The sequence below is a fragment of the Bidens hawaiensis genome, unplaced genomic scaffold (genome assembly GCF_021521415.1).
Source record: "Bidens hawaiensis isolate Kalapana, Puna unplaced genomic scaffold, B.hawaiensis_p1.1 tig00000820_1, whole genome shotgun sequence".
In the NCBI taxonomy this organism is placed as follows: domain Eukaryota; kingdom Viridiplantae; phylum Streptophyta; class Magnoliopsida; order Asterales; family Asteraceae; genus Bidens; species Bidens hawaiensis.
This window is the reverse complement of record NW_027491048.1, coordinates 1479893-1497201: the sequence shown is the minus strand read 5'-3', so window position 1 is coordinate 1497201 and position 17309 is coordinate 1479893. Positions and strand designations below refer to the sequence as shown.

The window sequence follows — 17309 nt, the reverse complement described above, 5'->3', positions numbered from 1 at the left end:
GGTGTTCATAACAAAATTTTCAACAATTATCGATGACGAAACTTGATACAGATCTAGGGGCGATTTTCCAAGTTCTACCCTATGTTTTTGTTGTACGCCTTTAATGTTTTCTCAGGCTGTTGCATCTAAACATTACAATCTTGATCTTGCTTGTGGGTTTTTGACCAGACCGCCAAAAACAGTGGGGTGAAGGACGACGACCTTGACTGACCATGGTGGTAGGTGGTGACGAGATATGGTAGACGATATTAGAGAAAGAGAGATCAAATATATTTATTATTTTTTTAAATAACTATATAAATTTTTTTTGCCCATGTTTAAAATTTATCGAGTTAGCAAAATGGATATACATAACAAGATTTGCAAAACTCAAGGTTCTGGATGCCAAAAAGGGAAAAAAAACTCTTTGGATTAAACTGGCAAATGTGACCGAATCTTAAGGACAATTATAACAGTGTACTCAATTTTTAAATAATTTTACGTACATGAAGAAACACCAAACCAAACCAGCTACAAAGATAAGCCATTTGGTTGAAGTTCTACTCGACGCGATAATAGTGAAGTCCTTTAACTTATCATTGTAAGTCTTGCAACAGGAAAGTGGTTCTTCTTATTACCAACCTCCAGCATAAGGCAAAGTTATCAGAAGTAAGTGTATAAGTAAAAACAAAGATATGAAGGTGGAGAAGATAGTGATACCTTGATCCGAGCTACCTATTTATAACTGATGTTTCTAAACGTCAAGTTCATTAGGTACGACCCCGTTCTGTTAAGTATAACCATCCGTAAATCTAATTTTGTTTGTCTTTGCTATAAAGGTCTCCAATGGGCTTATGTCTACGGGCGCGACATAAGTCTGTGAAGACAGTTTGTTTTTTTTTTTGTTTTTTTTTTCAAAAAAATCTGAAAAGTGCTTTTATGGTCTTAAAAAATAAGCCAATATATAACGTTTTCAAACTTCTTCGCATCTTACCAACACCCATTACCCACCACCACCCCACCGTCCGGCACCACCACCACCCACCACCACCGTCTTCCACCACCATCGTCCGCCACCACCACCATCCACCACCCGCCGCCACCACTGTTCATCACCACCAGTGGCGGATTCAGGAATTTTTTTCAGTGGGTTCACTATTCGGGTCGGTTCGACGGTTCGGGTCGATTAAGATTTATCATATAACTAAAATAAGATACAATAACGAAAAAACACATCGTCATTAGCGATTAAGTTGAACGATGTGTGGCTGCAGCCTGCAGGTGGTTGTGTTGGGGTTGAATGATGTGGCTGCAGGCTGTTGTATGCAGGGCCGACTTAACCGGTTTAGGGGCCTAAAGCGATATAAAAGTTGTGAGCCCTTGCTCATTGTCTTTGATGAGTAAATTTAACAAATCTTTAATTTATATCATGTTCTTGTTCCATTGTTTTACTCATTGTGAATAATTTTGGAACAACTTCTAGATTAATTTCAACTACTAAAAAAAAATAGTTTCAGGTTTCAAATGAAACCCCCTTAAATAAACCATCAATCTAAAAGACCTCAAATAAACATTAAAACTTTTTTCTCTGACTTGTCCGACTTTTATAATGTAAAAAACATGAAAATAAACTTTAAACAATAAATGACATGAAAATTACTAAAAAGTCTTGCAGCTTTAGTTTGAACCGGAGACTCCACAGGCACAGGGACATGATACAATTTAAAAAAACTAAAGACACTAAAACAAAGATTCGAACCCGGGTTCTCAAATTAGGAATACAAGATGTTTACCACCAAACCACATATTCAGTTTGTTAATGGATTCAATCACAAAATATACGTGGGTTCACTCTCATATTTTATATAAACGTTTACTTAAAATCCGAAACTCAGTGGGTTCCCGTGAACCCACAATGTTGTATGTAGATCCGCCCCTTATCACCACCACCGCCCACCACCATCAACCACTACCACTATCGTCGACCACCACCACCACCCACCATTCTCCACCGCCGTCTACTACCGTCCACAATCACTATCACCATTCACCACCACCATCCACTACCATAGTTCGTACACCATCACAAAGTATTTTAGCAGTCTATAGACGTTAAAAAACAAACAATCTTCCTATTACATATTACAAAGGTTTGATCCACATCTTCTTCTACAAATGTTCGCAGATGTAGTCCGCAAACCGTAAACATTTTACCTATAAAAAAACAGACAACACCTTACATCAACAAGGATTAAAATTGATATTTTTCAACCTAGTGCAACAAAACACAACCAAACACAAAACCATAAGGAAGTAAACTGCAACATCTTCACAAACCAACCAGTGATAATAATAATAATAATAATAATAATAATAATAATAATAATAATATTATTATTATTATAGAGGCGCCGGAACCATCTAGGGCAACGACAAGTAAACCATCATCCAACAGACGCCGTTGACGGTAACACCTGGCATGCAATCTTCTTCTGTCTTATAATCATCCAAACATATTATTATGCCCACTATGTCTGCCGCCACAGCAAATTCAAACCTTTCATTGGCTGAACAAATCAAACAACAAGCAAATGAAGCTTTCAAAGGTAATCAACAAAAACCCACTTCATGTTTTGCTTCAATTGGTCCAATTTTGACTTTTTTACAGCTAATAAATTCTCGCAAGCGATTGATTTGTATACGAAAGCGATAGAATTGAACGGTGGGAATGCTGTGTACTGGGCGAATCGAGCTTTTGCACATGCGAAATTGGAAGAGTACGGTAGTGCGATTCAAGATGCGTCTAAGGCTATTGAGATTGATCCTAAATATTCAAAGGTGTGTGTGTGTGTGTGTGTTTGTTTGAATTTGATTTTAGTTAGAAAGACTGTGTGTTGTGAGTAGAGGGGTGTAAACGAACCGAGTCCGAGCTCGACTAGGCTCCAGTTTGGTTTGATTTGACTTATGAGGGCTCGAGCTTGGCTTCTTAGTTGTTTTTTAAAGCTCGGGATTGGCTCGTTTACTATTCATTAGTTAATTTATATACATTTTTTAATTAGTTTTATATGTTTTGATAAAAACTTTAAACCAGCCAAAGAGCTCGGGTCGAGATAGATCCTAAGTATTCTAGGGGTGTAAACGAGCCGACGGGTTTGAGGGTTTGAGCTCGGCTCGTTTCTAGCTCTGCTTTTAAAACCCGAGCTTGTGGTTCAGGCTCGGCTCGTTTATTATTCATTAGTTAATAGTTAATTTATATACATTTTGAATTATATATTTTGATAAAAGCATTAATAGTATCCTAAGTATTACTTTTTATATATTTTGATAAATACTTTAAACGAGCCAAAGAAATCAGGTTGAGATAGATCCTACGTTTCTAGGGGTGTAAACGAGCCGACAGGCTGTGAGGGTTCGAGCTCGGCTCGTTTCCAGCTCTGTTTCTAAAACCCAAGCTTGTTAATTTAAGCTCGGGTTTGGGCTCGGGCTCGGCTCAAGTTTGACTGGGTAATGTAAAACTAAAACTCGAGCAGCCTAAACGGGCTTCCTATACAAGGCTCAATAGCTCGAGCTCGGGTACGATAACTAAGCAAGCTTTATTTGAGGCTTGAGCTCAAAAAAAGAGGCTTGTTTCGAGCCTTTTGAGCTCGAGTAGCTCGCGAGCGGCTTGGTTGCACTCCTAGTTGTGAGGTGGAAAATTTTAATCACTTTGTGATGTTTTGGTGTGTTTTAGGGTTATTATAGGCGTGGTGCTGCATATCTTTCAATGGGGAAGTTTAAAGAAGCACTCAAGGATTTTCAACAGGTTTGTGCTACTTTACATTCATGAATATATTATTATGCAATAATGTTTGAATCACACTAGAGTCTAGTGTTACTTGTGTTGGTGAAACCATGTCTTTTCGATTTATTTACATATTTCGGCTTTTGTTAGATGAGATGATTAGGTTTTGTTTTGTGTATTTTAGGAGATGTAATTTTTGTAATTGCTTATTGGATGATTAGCTTAGAAGTTAGAAATCATGTACTGCACGGGGTGCAAAACATCAATACATTTTTAGTCTTTATGTCGCCTTATATTTTGAAAAAATGTGTTGATATAAAAATGATTTTTAAAATCAAAGTTCAAAAATATGTAAATATTAATATATAATTAGGTTTTAAAAATACCTGAATTACTATTAATGTGATTTGATTTTCATTTACTGTTTAATTAAAACAACATAAATAAATTTTAAAGTTTCTTAAAATAAGGGATAGTTTAAAAGAAATGTATTTTATCTGTGTAATTAATGTATTTTAAAAATGTATATGATTATTTAAAAAAGAGAGGTGTATTTAATAAGGGAAGAGGCGGGAAATAATGTTGAGAAGGGATACGGAGGCGATACATGGCACGAGAAATCCCTTTATTTGATATTTTTAGTTTAGATTTAAAATTTAGAATAGATACATATAGATTTAGTTATAGATAACGTTTAAATTTAACCACAGTTGGTGAAGTCATTTGATCAATTTACATTTTTTGCGACTTTAAGCTTTTATATGCTTTTGTTTCATGAGATAAATTAGGTTTTGTTTTGTGTATATTAGGAGATGTAAAGAGTTTTTGTCAAAGGCATAATTTTTGAAATTTAGAAACTTGGGTAGCAAGGTATTAAAAATTAAATTCGTTGCTTGGGCACCGAGCTTACAAATTCGTATTTTGAGCAGAAAATTTTTATTAGATGTAGGAGATAATATCTTAATAAGATTTAGGTTGTTTATATTAGAGTCTATTATTTAATGACACCCTTTTTGTAACCATAATATATTATTCATTTCATCAATAAACTCAAGATCGCCTTTGCAATATAATCTGTTCATAAACTTGTACCGTGAATGAATTCTCAATGGTCTCTACCCCACACAACGCTTCAATATTTTTCGAATCATGATCGAATAATAAGATGTTCATACCTAAAAACTTCAACAAGTAAACATGTAAGATACTGACATAATTTATATAATCTCGTCGTTTTGAATCATTATATGGCATTGTTTATAAATATGGTATAACTTATAGATTGTCTTAATCATTATATTGAAAGAACAACAGAAGACAATTAGGTTGAAAAATATTCAGCTATCATGATAACTGTTCGGGTCGTTATTAGTATTTAACTTCTTAGATTGGGTTGGACCGTTGGGGTTGATTTAGATCTCTGTTACTTTTTTCTGTTAAATCTTGACGGTGTTTATGTGTTACAAAATTAACCATGTAATATATGCATATATTATTATTAGTTGATAACTAATGTATGCTTTTTTGTTGTACTCTTATATATAAAACCAGGTGAAAAGAATATCTCCAAATGATCCAGATGCTTCAAAGAAACTAAAGGAATGTGAAAAAGCTGTTATGAAGCTCAAGTTTGAAGAAGCCATTTCTGTACCTACTTCTGAACAACATTCAGTAGCCGAGTCAATTGACTTTCGAACCATAGGTATAAATATTTATATTTATATTATTATATTGGCAGTTTTAGTGGTTTACACTTTGTTCTATTTTCTGCAGTTTAACTGTTTATATATCTATATCTAATATCTATGCTAGACTGCTAGTATTAGTAGTATTTCTTGTTTTTTAGTTGTTATTTTATCGTCTTATCTGTATAGGAGTTTAACATAAAGTTATCACATTTAATTCAAAGTAAAATTCTAGGAAAAACTACAAGATACAGTCTATGTGTCAAACATTAATGCCTATGCATTTTAATCGTCCTCTCCTATTTTATCATTTTAGGGGCGGGCACCGGCTCATCATATCATTCCTATCAGGTTACTGCTGCAGTGGCAGTAGCATTAATGGCTATATTGTTGCTGGTGGTTCGTCCCATTGTAGCCACCGTGGTGGCATCTGCAGCAGTGTTAATATTCTTGGTGGTTAACAAGACCGGTTGGTGGGCTGGCTACAGTGATGGTTTCTTAACCAAGAGTCAAGTGTTGAACATAGGTTTGACCTTAGTAAATATCATAAGAAAACATACAGTTAAATAATGAAATAGAACTTCTTGAGACCGTAAAAACTTATGTGTAGATATGCTTAACTGTTTTGTGCATTTTGGTGCTTTTGCTGTGCTTGCATTCTTCAAATGATGTGCTTAAAATGTTTTTTATGACGTGGCGTTTTGATTTTTATATATTTTTCTGTGAATCTAGACGTCGAGCCACAATATGCTGGTGCAAGAATAGAAGGGGACGTTGTAACTTTAGACTTCGTGAAGAAAATGATGGATGACTTCAAGAATCAGAAATTGTTACATAAACGGTATGTGTAGATCGGGAGTTTCTTTTTTTTTAATGTCACATATTTACATTCTTATTAAATTTTAAATATTGTTTTGTGTTGTAGGTACGCCTTCCAGATTGTTCTACAAACAAGAGAAATCTTAATGGCATTGCCATCTCTTGTTGACATAAACGTTCCAGACGGAAAGCACTTCACCGTTTGTGGTGACGTGCACGGTCAAGTAAATTTTAAAGCGCAAACTTATATCATTTCTTAATTGTTAATATTTTGTTATTAATCGACATTTTATGGATGCAGCTTTTTGATCTTTTAAATATCTTTGAGCTCAACGGTCTCCCCTCTGAAGAAAATCCCTATTTGTTCAACGGTGACTTTGTTGACCGAGGATCATTTTCCGTCGAGGTTATTCTCACGTTGTTTGCATTCAAGTGCATGTCTCCATCAGGTAAACGACTCTCATCTGTCGTGTCACTTGTTATTACATTTTTGCCCTTACAAGCAGTTGTGTTGACTTCTTTGACTTTTTCAGCTATACATCTTTCTCGTGGAAACCACGAGAGCAAAAGTATGAACAAGATTTATGGATTTGAGGGTGAAGTCAGATCTAAGTTAAGCGATAAATTTGTGGAGCTATTTGCGGAAGTTTTCTGCTATTTACCTCTAGCCCATGTTATAAACGAGAAGATATTTGTTGTACACGGTGGACTTTTTAGCACCGATGGTGTCAAGCTCTCTGACATCAGAGCGATTGATCGGTTTTGTGAGCCCCCTGAAGAAGGTATGTTGTAAGTTGTAATTATGCATTTTACTAAAAAAATGTATTTATTTGTACTAATATTATATCATTATTTATGTTTTGTTATAGGGTTGATGTGTGAGATACTATGGAGTGATCCACAACCTAATCCTGGTAGAGGACCGAGCAAGCGTGGTGTAGGTCTCTCGTTCGGTGGAGATGTAACAAAACGGTTTTTAAAGGATAACAATTTAGGTAATCTTATATACTTAACTTTAAATTCTCAAAAAATTACGTGTTGCGATCGAAAGACGACATTCTTAATGATTTATTTCGTTTGTTTTTCAGATTTAGTCGTGCGATCTCATGAGGTCAAAGACGAAGGCTATGAAATCGACCATGATGGTAAACTCATCACTGTTTTCTCTGCTCCAAACTACTGTGACCAGGTAATATTACATGATTTATCACTTTATTATAATTAATTTTCATACATTATAATTTTCGTTTTTTATAATATATTTACGGTTGTTGCAGATGGGAAACAAAGGTGCTTTCATCCGATTTGAAGCTCCAACCATGGAGCCCAAGATCGTCACATTTTCAGCAGTGGTTAGTATTTTTTTTATAAACACGGGTCAATATTTTTTATGTATTACTAAATGTCGTGTTTTTGTGAAACGTTCAGCCGCATCCTGACGTGAAGCCAATGGCGTACGCAAGCAATTTCATGCGCATGTTCAATTAGTGTTTGCAGAAAATGGTGAAGTCGGGTTGGTTTCTCTAATCTACACAACTGCACATACTGCGTGAAACTCCTGATACTTGTCTGTAACGTTACATTCTTGTTAAAGTTTATCTGTTTTCGATAGTTTATGTAACAGCGAGACAAAACCGGGTGGCCTGATTTTGGCTATCCTGTATAATGTATTGCCTGTTTAGTTTTTTAACTATGTACTTACCATTTTTATAGAAAATTTGCTTGTATCCTTTATTGTTGATTTGTCTAGAACAATAAAGTATTGGTGTTCGTTGTCCTGTTCGGTCGGTTTGATTAAGGAATGTTAAACTAAACCATTTGAGATTGTGTTGGTCGGTCGGACTGGCCCCTTATACCAGCTGGATAGTTTTAACGGTTTGGTTTTGACAATTTAACCTTATTTTTTAATTTTTTTAAGCAAATTAGATTTTAATAATCTTATCTTTTTGCAGTTGTCGATAATAATCCAACTTCGGTAAGTTGTTGCCGGTCCCACTAATTGTTTTCATTGGACCCCTGTTAAAAAAAATTTAACGGCATTAAGTTTTTTTTAAAAATTTAAACTGATGTTTTAGAGCTTTTGATCAGAATGAGGATACTAGTCGATTGATGTAAAACTTACCTCGAACCGGTGCTCTAAAGTCTAAACAACTTGATTTTTGTTAATTGGAAGTTTAAACACCCGAATTAAAGCACCGTTTTGTCATTTGAAGCACCGTTTTAAGGTAAGTTTCACATAATTTGAATCGTATCCTAATTCCGATCAAAAACCCTAAAATTTCATCGGTTTGAAATTTTAAAGAAACTTAACATTAAGTAATTTTATAATGAGGGTCCAATGAACACAGTTAGTGTGAAAGATGAGACCGGTGGTAGCTATTTTATGATATAAGATTATTATCGGCTAACTGTAAAAGGTTGTGATTATTAAAATCCAATTTGTTTTTTTTTTTAAATCACTAATGTATTAGAAGCTGTAACACAATAAAGATGGTTTATGAACACTTGTGAGTTGTGAGAATCGGTTGGTTTGATATAATTTGCCATTTTTACATATTTTACTTTTTAGATAAAGTATTTAACATTCTAACATATTATTATAAACATTATGTTATTATCTAATACAAAAACACCCAATCTATGTATACAACCATTCACGGATCTAAAACACCTTTCATTTGATGGGATATTCCACACAAGCAGCAAACTCAACTTCTAGTGATTGGATTCTCACTTTACCTACAAAAACACCATAAAAAGTTAAAAACACACTCCAAAAACTACACTCTCTCTACCCCATAATGCATATTATTATTCTCCTCTTGTTCTTACCACTACTATCATGCACCACCCACCACCCACAACCACCACCCGCCACCGCCATGAACCCGCCCGAGCGACAAACCCTTTACGACATCATGGACACCCTCTCGTCCGACCAACAATGGAAAACCAACTATCCAAACCCATGCACACCTTCCGCTTCATGGGTCGGCATCGAATGCAAAACCATCCGTTGCCGACTCGTACCTTCATGTCACACGGCTCGATTTCGGCACCCCGCCGAACCCGAATTGCAAGAACAGTGCTACATTCCCTCCACAAATATTCCAACTTCCTTACCTCAAATCCATATTCTTCTTTCAATGCTTCACCAAAACCAAAACCACTATTTCAACTTCAAAAACCATTCTTACATCATCATCACAACAACTAAGTCTTAAAGCAAACCCTAGTCTTGTGGGCCCCATCCCTCCTCAAATATTCTCTCATTTAACCTCACTTCAATATTAACTATATCACAAACCAAGATCTCTTGCGGGATCCCACCAAAGATCTCAGAGCTGAGGTCACTTGTTCATCTTGACCTCAGCTATAATAATCTCACGAGTTCCATTCCTGTCCAGCTTTTGAAGCTAAAGAACCTAGTGGGACTTGACCTGAGTTACAACTCGCTCTCAGGTCAAGTCCCACACACAGTTGGACAACTGTCCATGCTTCAAAAGCTGGACTTGAGCACGAATATGCTCACCGGAACCGTCCCACCCGAGATAGGTAAATTAAGCTCATTAGTGTTCATTGCACTAAGTAATAATAAGTTTCATGGGAAACCACCAACTGAACTGTCGAATTTAAAGGAATTGGAATATTTAATATTGGAAAACAATCCAATGTGTACAGAACTCCCTACAGAGTTCGGTCAGCTCCCGAAGCTCCAAGAGCTTCGGCTAGCAAACTCGAACTACTCTGGCGAAATTCCCGCCAGTTTTTCTCTACTTTCAAACTTAACAACATTGTCTTTACAAAACAACCGGTTAACCGGACAGATCCCTATCGGTATATCGAATCTTTCGCATATTTATCATTTGAATTTGAGCAAGAACTTGTTAAGTGGAGAGATACCATTTGATACAAGTTTTTTAAAGAGGTTAGGGAAGAACTTGGATTTAAGTGGGAATGATTGAGTTATGTTTGGATCCAATGCAAGCATATGATAGTGTAAGGCTTGGTGTTGTTGTGTGTAATGGAAGCAATGCACGTGTGGGTGGTACTAGCATGAAACCATTGAAGACATCTGAAGCTCGAGTGGTTGAGGTTATCAGTAGGAGGACATGGACAGCTTTATTCATTGTGTTTCTTGTTTTAGGTGTGTTTGAATTCAAACATTGATCTTTCTTTGTATTAGTCAATCATTCCATCATTTATTTACACTTTTTGTGTTGTGTTTATGTTTTCTATATACATTGTGTTTAACCTTATATGTAGTTTAATAAAATGTTGTAAAAAAAAGAACATCAACAATATACCCATTTTTCTGAACACGATATTAGTCTGTAAATAAGAGACGAGTATGATGTTAGGTGATACCGTAACATATTAAACACAACAAGCGTATTGATCATTTACCTGAATCATAATGTAAATATATTTTTCTTTTGTTTTCGTTTGTCTTTAGGTAGTAAACTAATTATTAACTTATTCACTAACTATAGTATTTATATTTAAAGAATAATATTAAGAAATATATTTGTAATTTTTAATAAAATAATGAATACACATGACAATATGGATTAGTGTTGGCTCGAGACTAAGATTCCCAATAACCTTCTCAAACCCATTCCTTGCCATCATTGTAAACGGGTTTATACATCTTAGAGCATTCACATTAAGTTCTTTATCCGCATCCCTACAATTTAGCTCAAAAGCATGATTATCTCAACATTTTTATTCACATTTCAAAAACTCACATCTCATTCACTTAAATTTAAATTTAATTAAATTATACTTATCTATTACTTTTCTTTTTTTTTTTTTCTTCATATCACAACAACTTACAATGTAACTTCTTTGAAATTGTTTCTTATTTTAGTGGAGGGTACATATCTTTCTGTCCTTAAACTTCGCTGAATTCTCTTATATTCAAATCAACGTCACATTAGTTTTTCTCTATTTTTATAAGAACTTCCTAAAGTTGTGGTATGTATTTTTCTACATTTGAAAATTATTTAATTAATTCAACTCATTAAAAACTTATATTAATTAATTGTAACTATAAATATTACTTTATATTATATCATGTAAAATAAAATAAATCAGTTCAAACTGAAAAAACATAAACATAAATTATATCAGTTCAAATTTAAATATTTAGGATTCATTGGTAGTCGATGTCACAACTCTAAATCCAAAAGTATGTCCGATTTTAAGCATTGAGATCTAGTGTTCACCCAAGCATCCAAGCTCGTGCTTAAATGTTAACCAATGGTCTCCCGTCAGTGAGTCCTTAAATACATACTCAAAACACACGTTAGCTATAAAGCTAGTGAGTTCACAGCAAGTCACATAAGAAAGCCATTGCAAAGTTTCGGTAGGTGTATGTATGCATAAAACCTTGTCTAATTTACTCAAGACCATAACCAAGAGAGTTAATTATAATGTCTTAATGTTAACCTTAGTCAACATTATAGTACTAGGTCACACATATGTATTAGTAGTCTCACGCTTTTATGCGTGTATAAGTCATAAAAAACAATTTTTTTAAAAGTCATTTATTAATAAATAGCAATAATTTTGTGTTTGAAAGTCATTTTTCAAAGAGAAACCAACTTTATTGATGAGAAATAGGAGAGGGTAAAGCCATAAATGATATGATGCGACAAAATATAGTTTTGTTCAAAAAATGAATCCATTATTTAACACTGGTATTTGTACGTAACATCTGCATTATTGGATTGGACGTCACGATGCTTGTTATATGCGTACACTCTCTACTATTTATGTTTATTATATTATAATACTTCATAATTTAATTAAAAAAAGAAAAGAAAACGTACCTCCTCGTTTTCTAAATATTTTGCTCAGAAAAAGAAAAAAACTAAAATTAACATCAGTTTATCCTTGCACCATTAACTTGAAAACTGAAAAGAAACAAAAATACAAATATCAAGAGGATTGAAGAAACACTAATCGACCCCGGGCAGATTACGGATAATCTGGGGGTTAAATAGATGTTTCCCACGAGGGGTTAGATCCGGCAAAGATGGTTCTTCTGATAACCTGCAAAACAGACACCGTGAGCTCGTCACTGAGAAGGGGGGGTACCTCCTTGTGACCACCATCCGGCGTGAGAATCAGACTAGATTGCTCTTGAATATAAGTGTATATTAAGAGATTGCTAGAGCAGATATCAGGTATAAGATATAAGATACAAGATAAGATGAGATAATCATACCATTTGGGGTATTTATAGCCGAAGGTAGGTTTCCAAGAAGGTATAGCCGGCCGAATAGTATTCATGTTCTACCAACTGTGGCCTACGCACGTGCCATGCTGGTAGTTGGTGGGTAGGCAGCGGCTGACAGTGACCAGGCCTGCTGTGTACTATTCCTTTTCCACCAACTGCAGGCTATGCACGTGGTATGACAGGAGTTGGTGAGTAGGCAGCGACTAATAGTGACATACAGTACAAGAGCATGCTGCTCGCCATACTGTTGTCAATGAGCTGTCGTATCTCTGGTCAGATCTTTTGCCCATACCTCGTCAGGTACAGTACAAAAGATCCTCCAGTATCGTACGGACTGGCTCATTTGGGCGGGAGTATTCCCCCTCCCGCCTTTGTGCGGGATTGTTCCCGGCTTTGCTCATTCCTTCTTCAGGTGACATTACTGAATTCTTTTGAGCTAAGTGCCTTGTGCGTGCAGCCTTGCTGCGCGGGTGGCCTTCCCTGATGGCTTGTATCCGCAGCTGCGGGAACAGGCGGAGTACTTCACTATTGGGAGGCATTTCCTGCGGGAACAGCTTGCGTACTGCGCGTAAGGACGTCACGTCTCTGAGCATGGTGGGTTCTGCGGATCCAGTTGGTTTCCGCGCAGACGTCTCTCTTTAAGGTGAGTCCTGCGGGTCCAACTGGGCTCTGCTGGGACCTACCTCTTCAAGTCCCCCCAGTCCAATGTTCTTCTCATGAATGTTTAATAAGTGAGGTGAACTTTTGGACTTAAGCAAAGGGTTTTGAAAAGGGTTTAGTTTTAAGGTTTTCCATGGGGATTCTTCCCGCGGAAGTCCTAAAGTCACTTGCAGAAATTCCCGACTTTCCTGCTTGATCTTTGGGTATGATGCAGGTAGGTCTGTAACCTCCTCGCAAGTCAGGAGCGTTGAGTCCCACTTGTGTAGATTCTCCATGAGGTTTTGGTAGTTTTGAACATAGTGATCAATTATGTTAAAACCACCAATTCCATCTTGGAGCTTCAAACAATGTAGTTCTCGACGTTCCCGCTATGCGGGGATGTTAATCCCGTTTCCGCAAGCATTGCCCAGAAGATCCTTCTTGGTTTCAATTCCCTGCGGAGCGCTAGGTATGTGAAGGGTTTTGCCTTGACACTGTACCCGCACTCGTCTTACGGTTACTTTACTTCCAAGGTATTCCTGGCGTCAATTCCCTGCGGGTGCTTAGTATGTGAAGGGTTTTGCCTTGACACTGTACCCGCACCCGTCTTATGGTTACTTGGTTGCCGAGGTATTATTGGCTTCAATTCCCTGCAGGTGCTAAGTATGTGAAGGGTTTTGCCTTAACACTGTACTCGCACCTGTCTTATAGTTACTTGGTTGCCAAGGTAAGGGGTATATTCCCGCTTACTTTTGAATCTTTTTGAAATTTGAAATTCGAAGAGTTGGTGAAAGGATAAGAACAGTTCAAACTGTTGAAACGTCGTCCGACGGTTTCTTCTGACTGTGTCAGGACGTGCAGGAAGTTATGGCGACGTGACAGTACATGGTCATTCCAGACGCTTTTTCAGGCGCGTGGGCGCGATTTTTCGGGCGCGTGGCCGCGGAATTAATGGCACGCGTCCTTTCAACAGCTGTTGTCAGCTTGCACTTTGCCACGTGTCATAGTTTCATTGCACCTGTGATTTCTCTCTCTTCCGCATTAAATTCATCGCATTAATTGCGATGAGTATATAAATGGGGAGAGGGTCCTTTGTAATTCACACTTTCACTCCTCTTCTTGTAAACTATTTCCGGCAAATACTTTCTGCCAAGCATTCTCCTGAAATCATTCCTTTACCTCCAAACCATGTCTTCTACTCACGATTTCGAAGCTGCTGCTGAGGAATCTGACGTGCACGTCGAGATCCCGACGTCTACGTCTGATAAAGACGATAAGAGCACTGCTGGCGAATGCCAGTGTGCTCTTCCCACTGAGCTTTTTCAGTACATCGTCCGGAAGTTCATGCTCGAGCCGTTCGAGCCTGAGTTTCCGGAGCCACACCAGACGGTGTACGATGCCCCCAAGGGCAAGATAGGGGTGTACGTTGCATTCTTCGTTTATGGGAAACTCAGGTTCCCATTAACGAAGTTTGTATACCGTGTCTTGGAGAGGCACGGGGTGCATTTGACGGAGGTACACCCGATGGCGATCGCCAAGATCCGCCACTTTGAGTGGGTGTGCCTCATTCTGGGCGTGGAGCCCCATGTTGACCGGTTGATGACCTTCTATTCTTGGCGGTGCATCCAGGGGTGGTACACCTTGGTCAACCGGATCAAGGGGCTGAAGATCTGCGCAACCGAGCGCAGTCTTCGGTCGTGGAAGAGGGAGTTTTTTTATATCTCCGCTCGCGTCGTCCCGATAGCGATGACGTTTAAGAATGGGATAGCACTCCCCGCCCTTCACGCCCCAAACTACCAGGAGGCGGAATGGTTCGCCAAGATCTCCCGGATCCAGACTCCGGTGTACCGCTTTGCGGAGTCTGGGATGGTGATGCTTGGGATGAGCCGGGTGTGGAAGGAGGCGTCACAGGTTCCCATCGTCCTCGAATACGGTTTGAACTCTGTCCCTTACGGTATGCTTTGTCTTATTTGTTTATATAGGTTTGTCTTCTAACTGTTTCTTTTATTTCAGAGGGGAACGACTTGCAGTCTCTCCTGCAGCCGCGGGAGAGTGATGGTCCCGCTCGGATGGGTACTCGTGCTCTCGATGAGAACGAGTTGCCCATCTTGGAGCAAACGAGGGATCGGTTTGTGGAGGTCTACCCGCCAGGCCACCCTATTCTGAGCGCCACGCGGCCAGGTAAGGCGTTATTCAACCCTCGACCTCTCAATGCTGAAACCTCTGCTGGAATTCCTCTAATCTTGTCATCTTCTGATGAGGAATCCGCAGATGGTCCTCCGTTGGTGCGGAAGAAGAAGGCTGCCGGCGGGAAGAGGAAGGCGAAGGTTGCCTCCACTGCCGATCCGGTGCATCGGTCTGATTCGGAGACCGAAAGCGAGGAGGTGGCGGGGAACCCTGGTGGTGATAAGACCACTGCTCCAAAGGCTGAGACGACCGTCACCTCCGAGCAGCCCAGGACAACGACGGTGAGCGGCGTGAAGATGCCGGCTCCATCGGGTTCGTCCCCGCCTGTTCGCACTTTTAGGCTCAAGAAAACCCGTAAGTATAAACTTTACTTTTTAACTTCATATCTTTCCGCCATTATACTTATATCTTCTTTGTGCAGGCGTGGATGCTACCGCATTCCAGGGTGGAGCGGGGAGGAGCACCTCCGGACCCATGACGGTAGGCTTGGTCAACCTACCTGAGGCGATGACCCAAGCGGCTGCGCCTGCTTCAGTTGTTGGTTCAGTTGCTCACCCAGTTGAGCCAACTGTTCCAACTGTGATGACATCTCCGCCGGCTGTCAGTGCCATATTTACTGAATCTTTTACTGAGCCGGCGGTGACTATTTCTGCGGGTACTTCCGCATCGGCGACCACGGTTGTGAGTTCACCTCCGGTGAGTTCACCTCTGTTGGTTTCTACCGCGGCGGCCTCCATGCCTCCTCCGACGTCGGCAGCTACGGCCGATCCTTCAGGTATGCTTGGGGCTTCTCGCCAACCTCTGCCTCCTTCCCATCTGCCTGACCTCTTGGATGGATTTCCCTTGGGTTCAGGTGATGGGTTTGGCGGCTATCGGCCTGTTGTCGACCCTACAGGTGCGTAGGGTTCTTTTGGCCTTTTTTTTTATATCATCTTTTCCTAACTGCTTTTTGTTTTTTGCAGTGTCGGATTCCAATGAAGTGTATGTTCCACGATGGAACATCCGCCGAGGAACAACCCTTCGCACGCCTGTGGAGTGCGTGGAGTGGGCTCGTCACGCAGATCCCAGTGGTGCGTTGGGGGAAGCTGGCTAGCTACCAGGAGGGTAGGCTAACCAACGAGCTTCGGATTCTCCTGGCCCGGATGCAGCCGCGCGTCGAGCTGCTCTGTCGTGAAAACGACAAGTTAAAAGCAGCTCGTATTCAAGAAGTAGCTCAGGCGCGGGCTGTCCGGGAGGAGAACAAGAGGCTTACCGCAGTGGCTGCGGAAAAGGAGAAGGCCTTCAAGGCCCTCGAGGTTGAAGTTCAGGCCCGGCTCGAGGCCCGTTCCAAGGCTGCCCAAGCTGTTAACGAACAGCTTCGGCTGGCTAAGGAAACTGCACGGAACGCAACTGAGAGGGCCACCAAGGCTGAAGCTGTTGCTGAGCCTCTACGCCTCGAGAATGAGGAACTTAAAGCCAAACTAGAGGCGCTCCAACAGGCTCATGATTCCTTGGCGATGGAAGACGCCAAGAAGCTCCAAGAGATCTTGGACCAGAGGGGGGTGCTTGACCACACTGAGCGGAAGCTAAAGGGCGTTGAAGAGGCTGCGGCTAAAGAAGTGTTGCTTGCCAACCTCAACAAAAGTGAAGCCGAACGCGCCCGTAACCAAGCTCAAGCTGCCCTCCAGGAAGCTCTGGTTACCAAGGAATGGCTTCTTCGAGAAGCGTTGTCATAGGTAAGCTTAGCTTCATAATGTCTTCACGCTTTTCTTTATAAATAGAAAAGGTATTGATACTTGTATTTTTTCTTGTAGGTTGTGCATCGAGTCTTCACGGACACATCATACGACGATGCCATGAGCGCAGCCCTCAACGCTTCTCACGAGGATGGGGAAAAGGCCGGCTTCCTGCTTGGTCTAGGGTTCGTTGAGAAAGGCATCCCGCCTTCCAACTTCCCTTTATATGATGTTGATACTGAAGCTGTATATGACCAAGC

General features: G+C 39.5%; 1 protein-coding gene and 1 pseudogene across 2 annotated transcripts; both read left to right on the top strand.

The window, feature by feature from the left end:
• Positions 1–2360: 2360 nt before the first annotated feature.
• On the top strand, positions 2361–7998 carry LOC143542115 (serine/threonine-protein phosphatase 5-like). 2 transcript variants are annotated; one of them, XM_077034781.1, is made up of 13 exons: positions 2361–2585; positions 2648–2817; positions 3710–3781; positions 5312–5462; positions 5762–5971; positions 6178–6286; positions 6371–6488; positions 6566–6713; positions 6798–7046; positions 7134–7259; positions 7353–7453; positions 7542–7616; positions 7693–7998. In XM_077034781.1, exons 1-13 carry the CDS (start codon positions 2501–2503, stop codon positions 7750–7752), a joined length of 1674 nt encoding a protein of 557 aa, XP_076890896.1. In that variant the 5' UTR covers positions 2361–2500; the 3' UTR covers positions 7753–7998. The 2 variants fall into 2 exon arrangements, with proteins under 2 accessions (XP_076890896.1, XP_076890905.1); XM_077034790.1 differs by lacking the exon at positions 5762–5971.
• Positions 7999–8879: 881 nt separating this feature from the next.
• LOC143541110 (uncharacterized) lies at positions 8880–10434 on the top strand (annotated as a pseudogene).
• The last annotated feature ends 6875 nt before the right edge of the window (positions 10435–17309 follow it).

Bases quoted from the DNA above. Each gene is read 5' to 3' on its own strand.
- LOC143542115 (XM_077034781.1), top strand. From the start codon at position 2,501: ATGCCCACTATGTCTGCCGCCACAGCAAATTCAAACCTTTCATTGGCT. The intron at 3,782-5,311 runs GTTTGTGCTACT...ATATAAAACCAG, and splicing joins CACTCAAGGATTTTCAACAG to GTGAAAAGAATATCTCCAAA. The intron at 6,287-6,370 runs GTATGTGTAGAT...TTTGTGTTGTAG, and splicing joins CAGAAATTGTTACATAAACG to GTACGCCTTCCAGATTGTTC.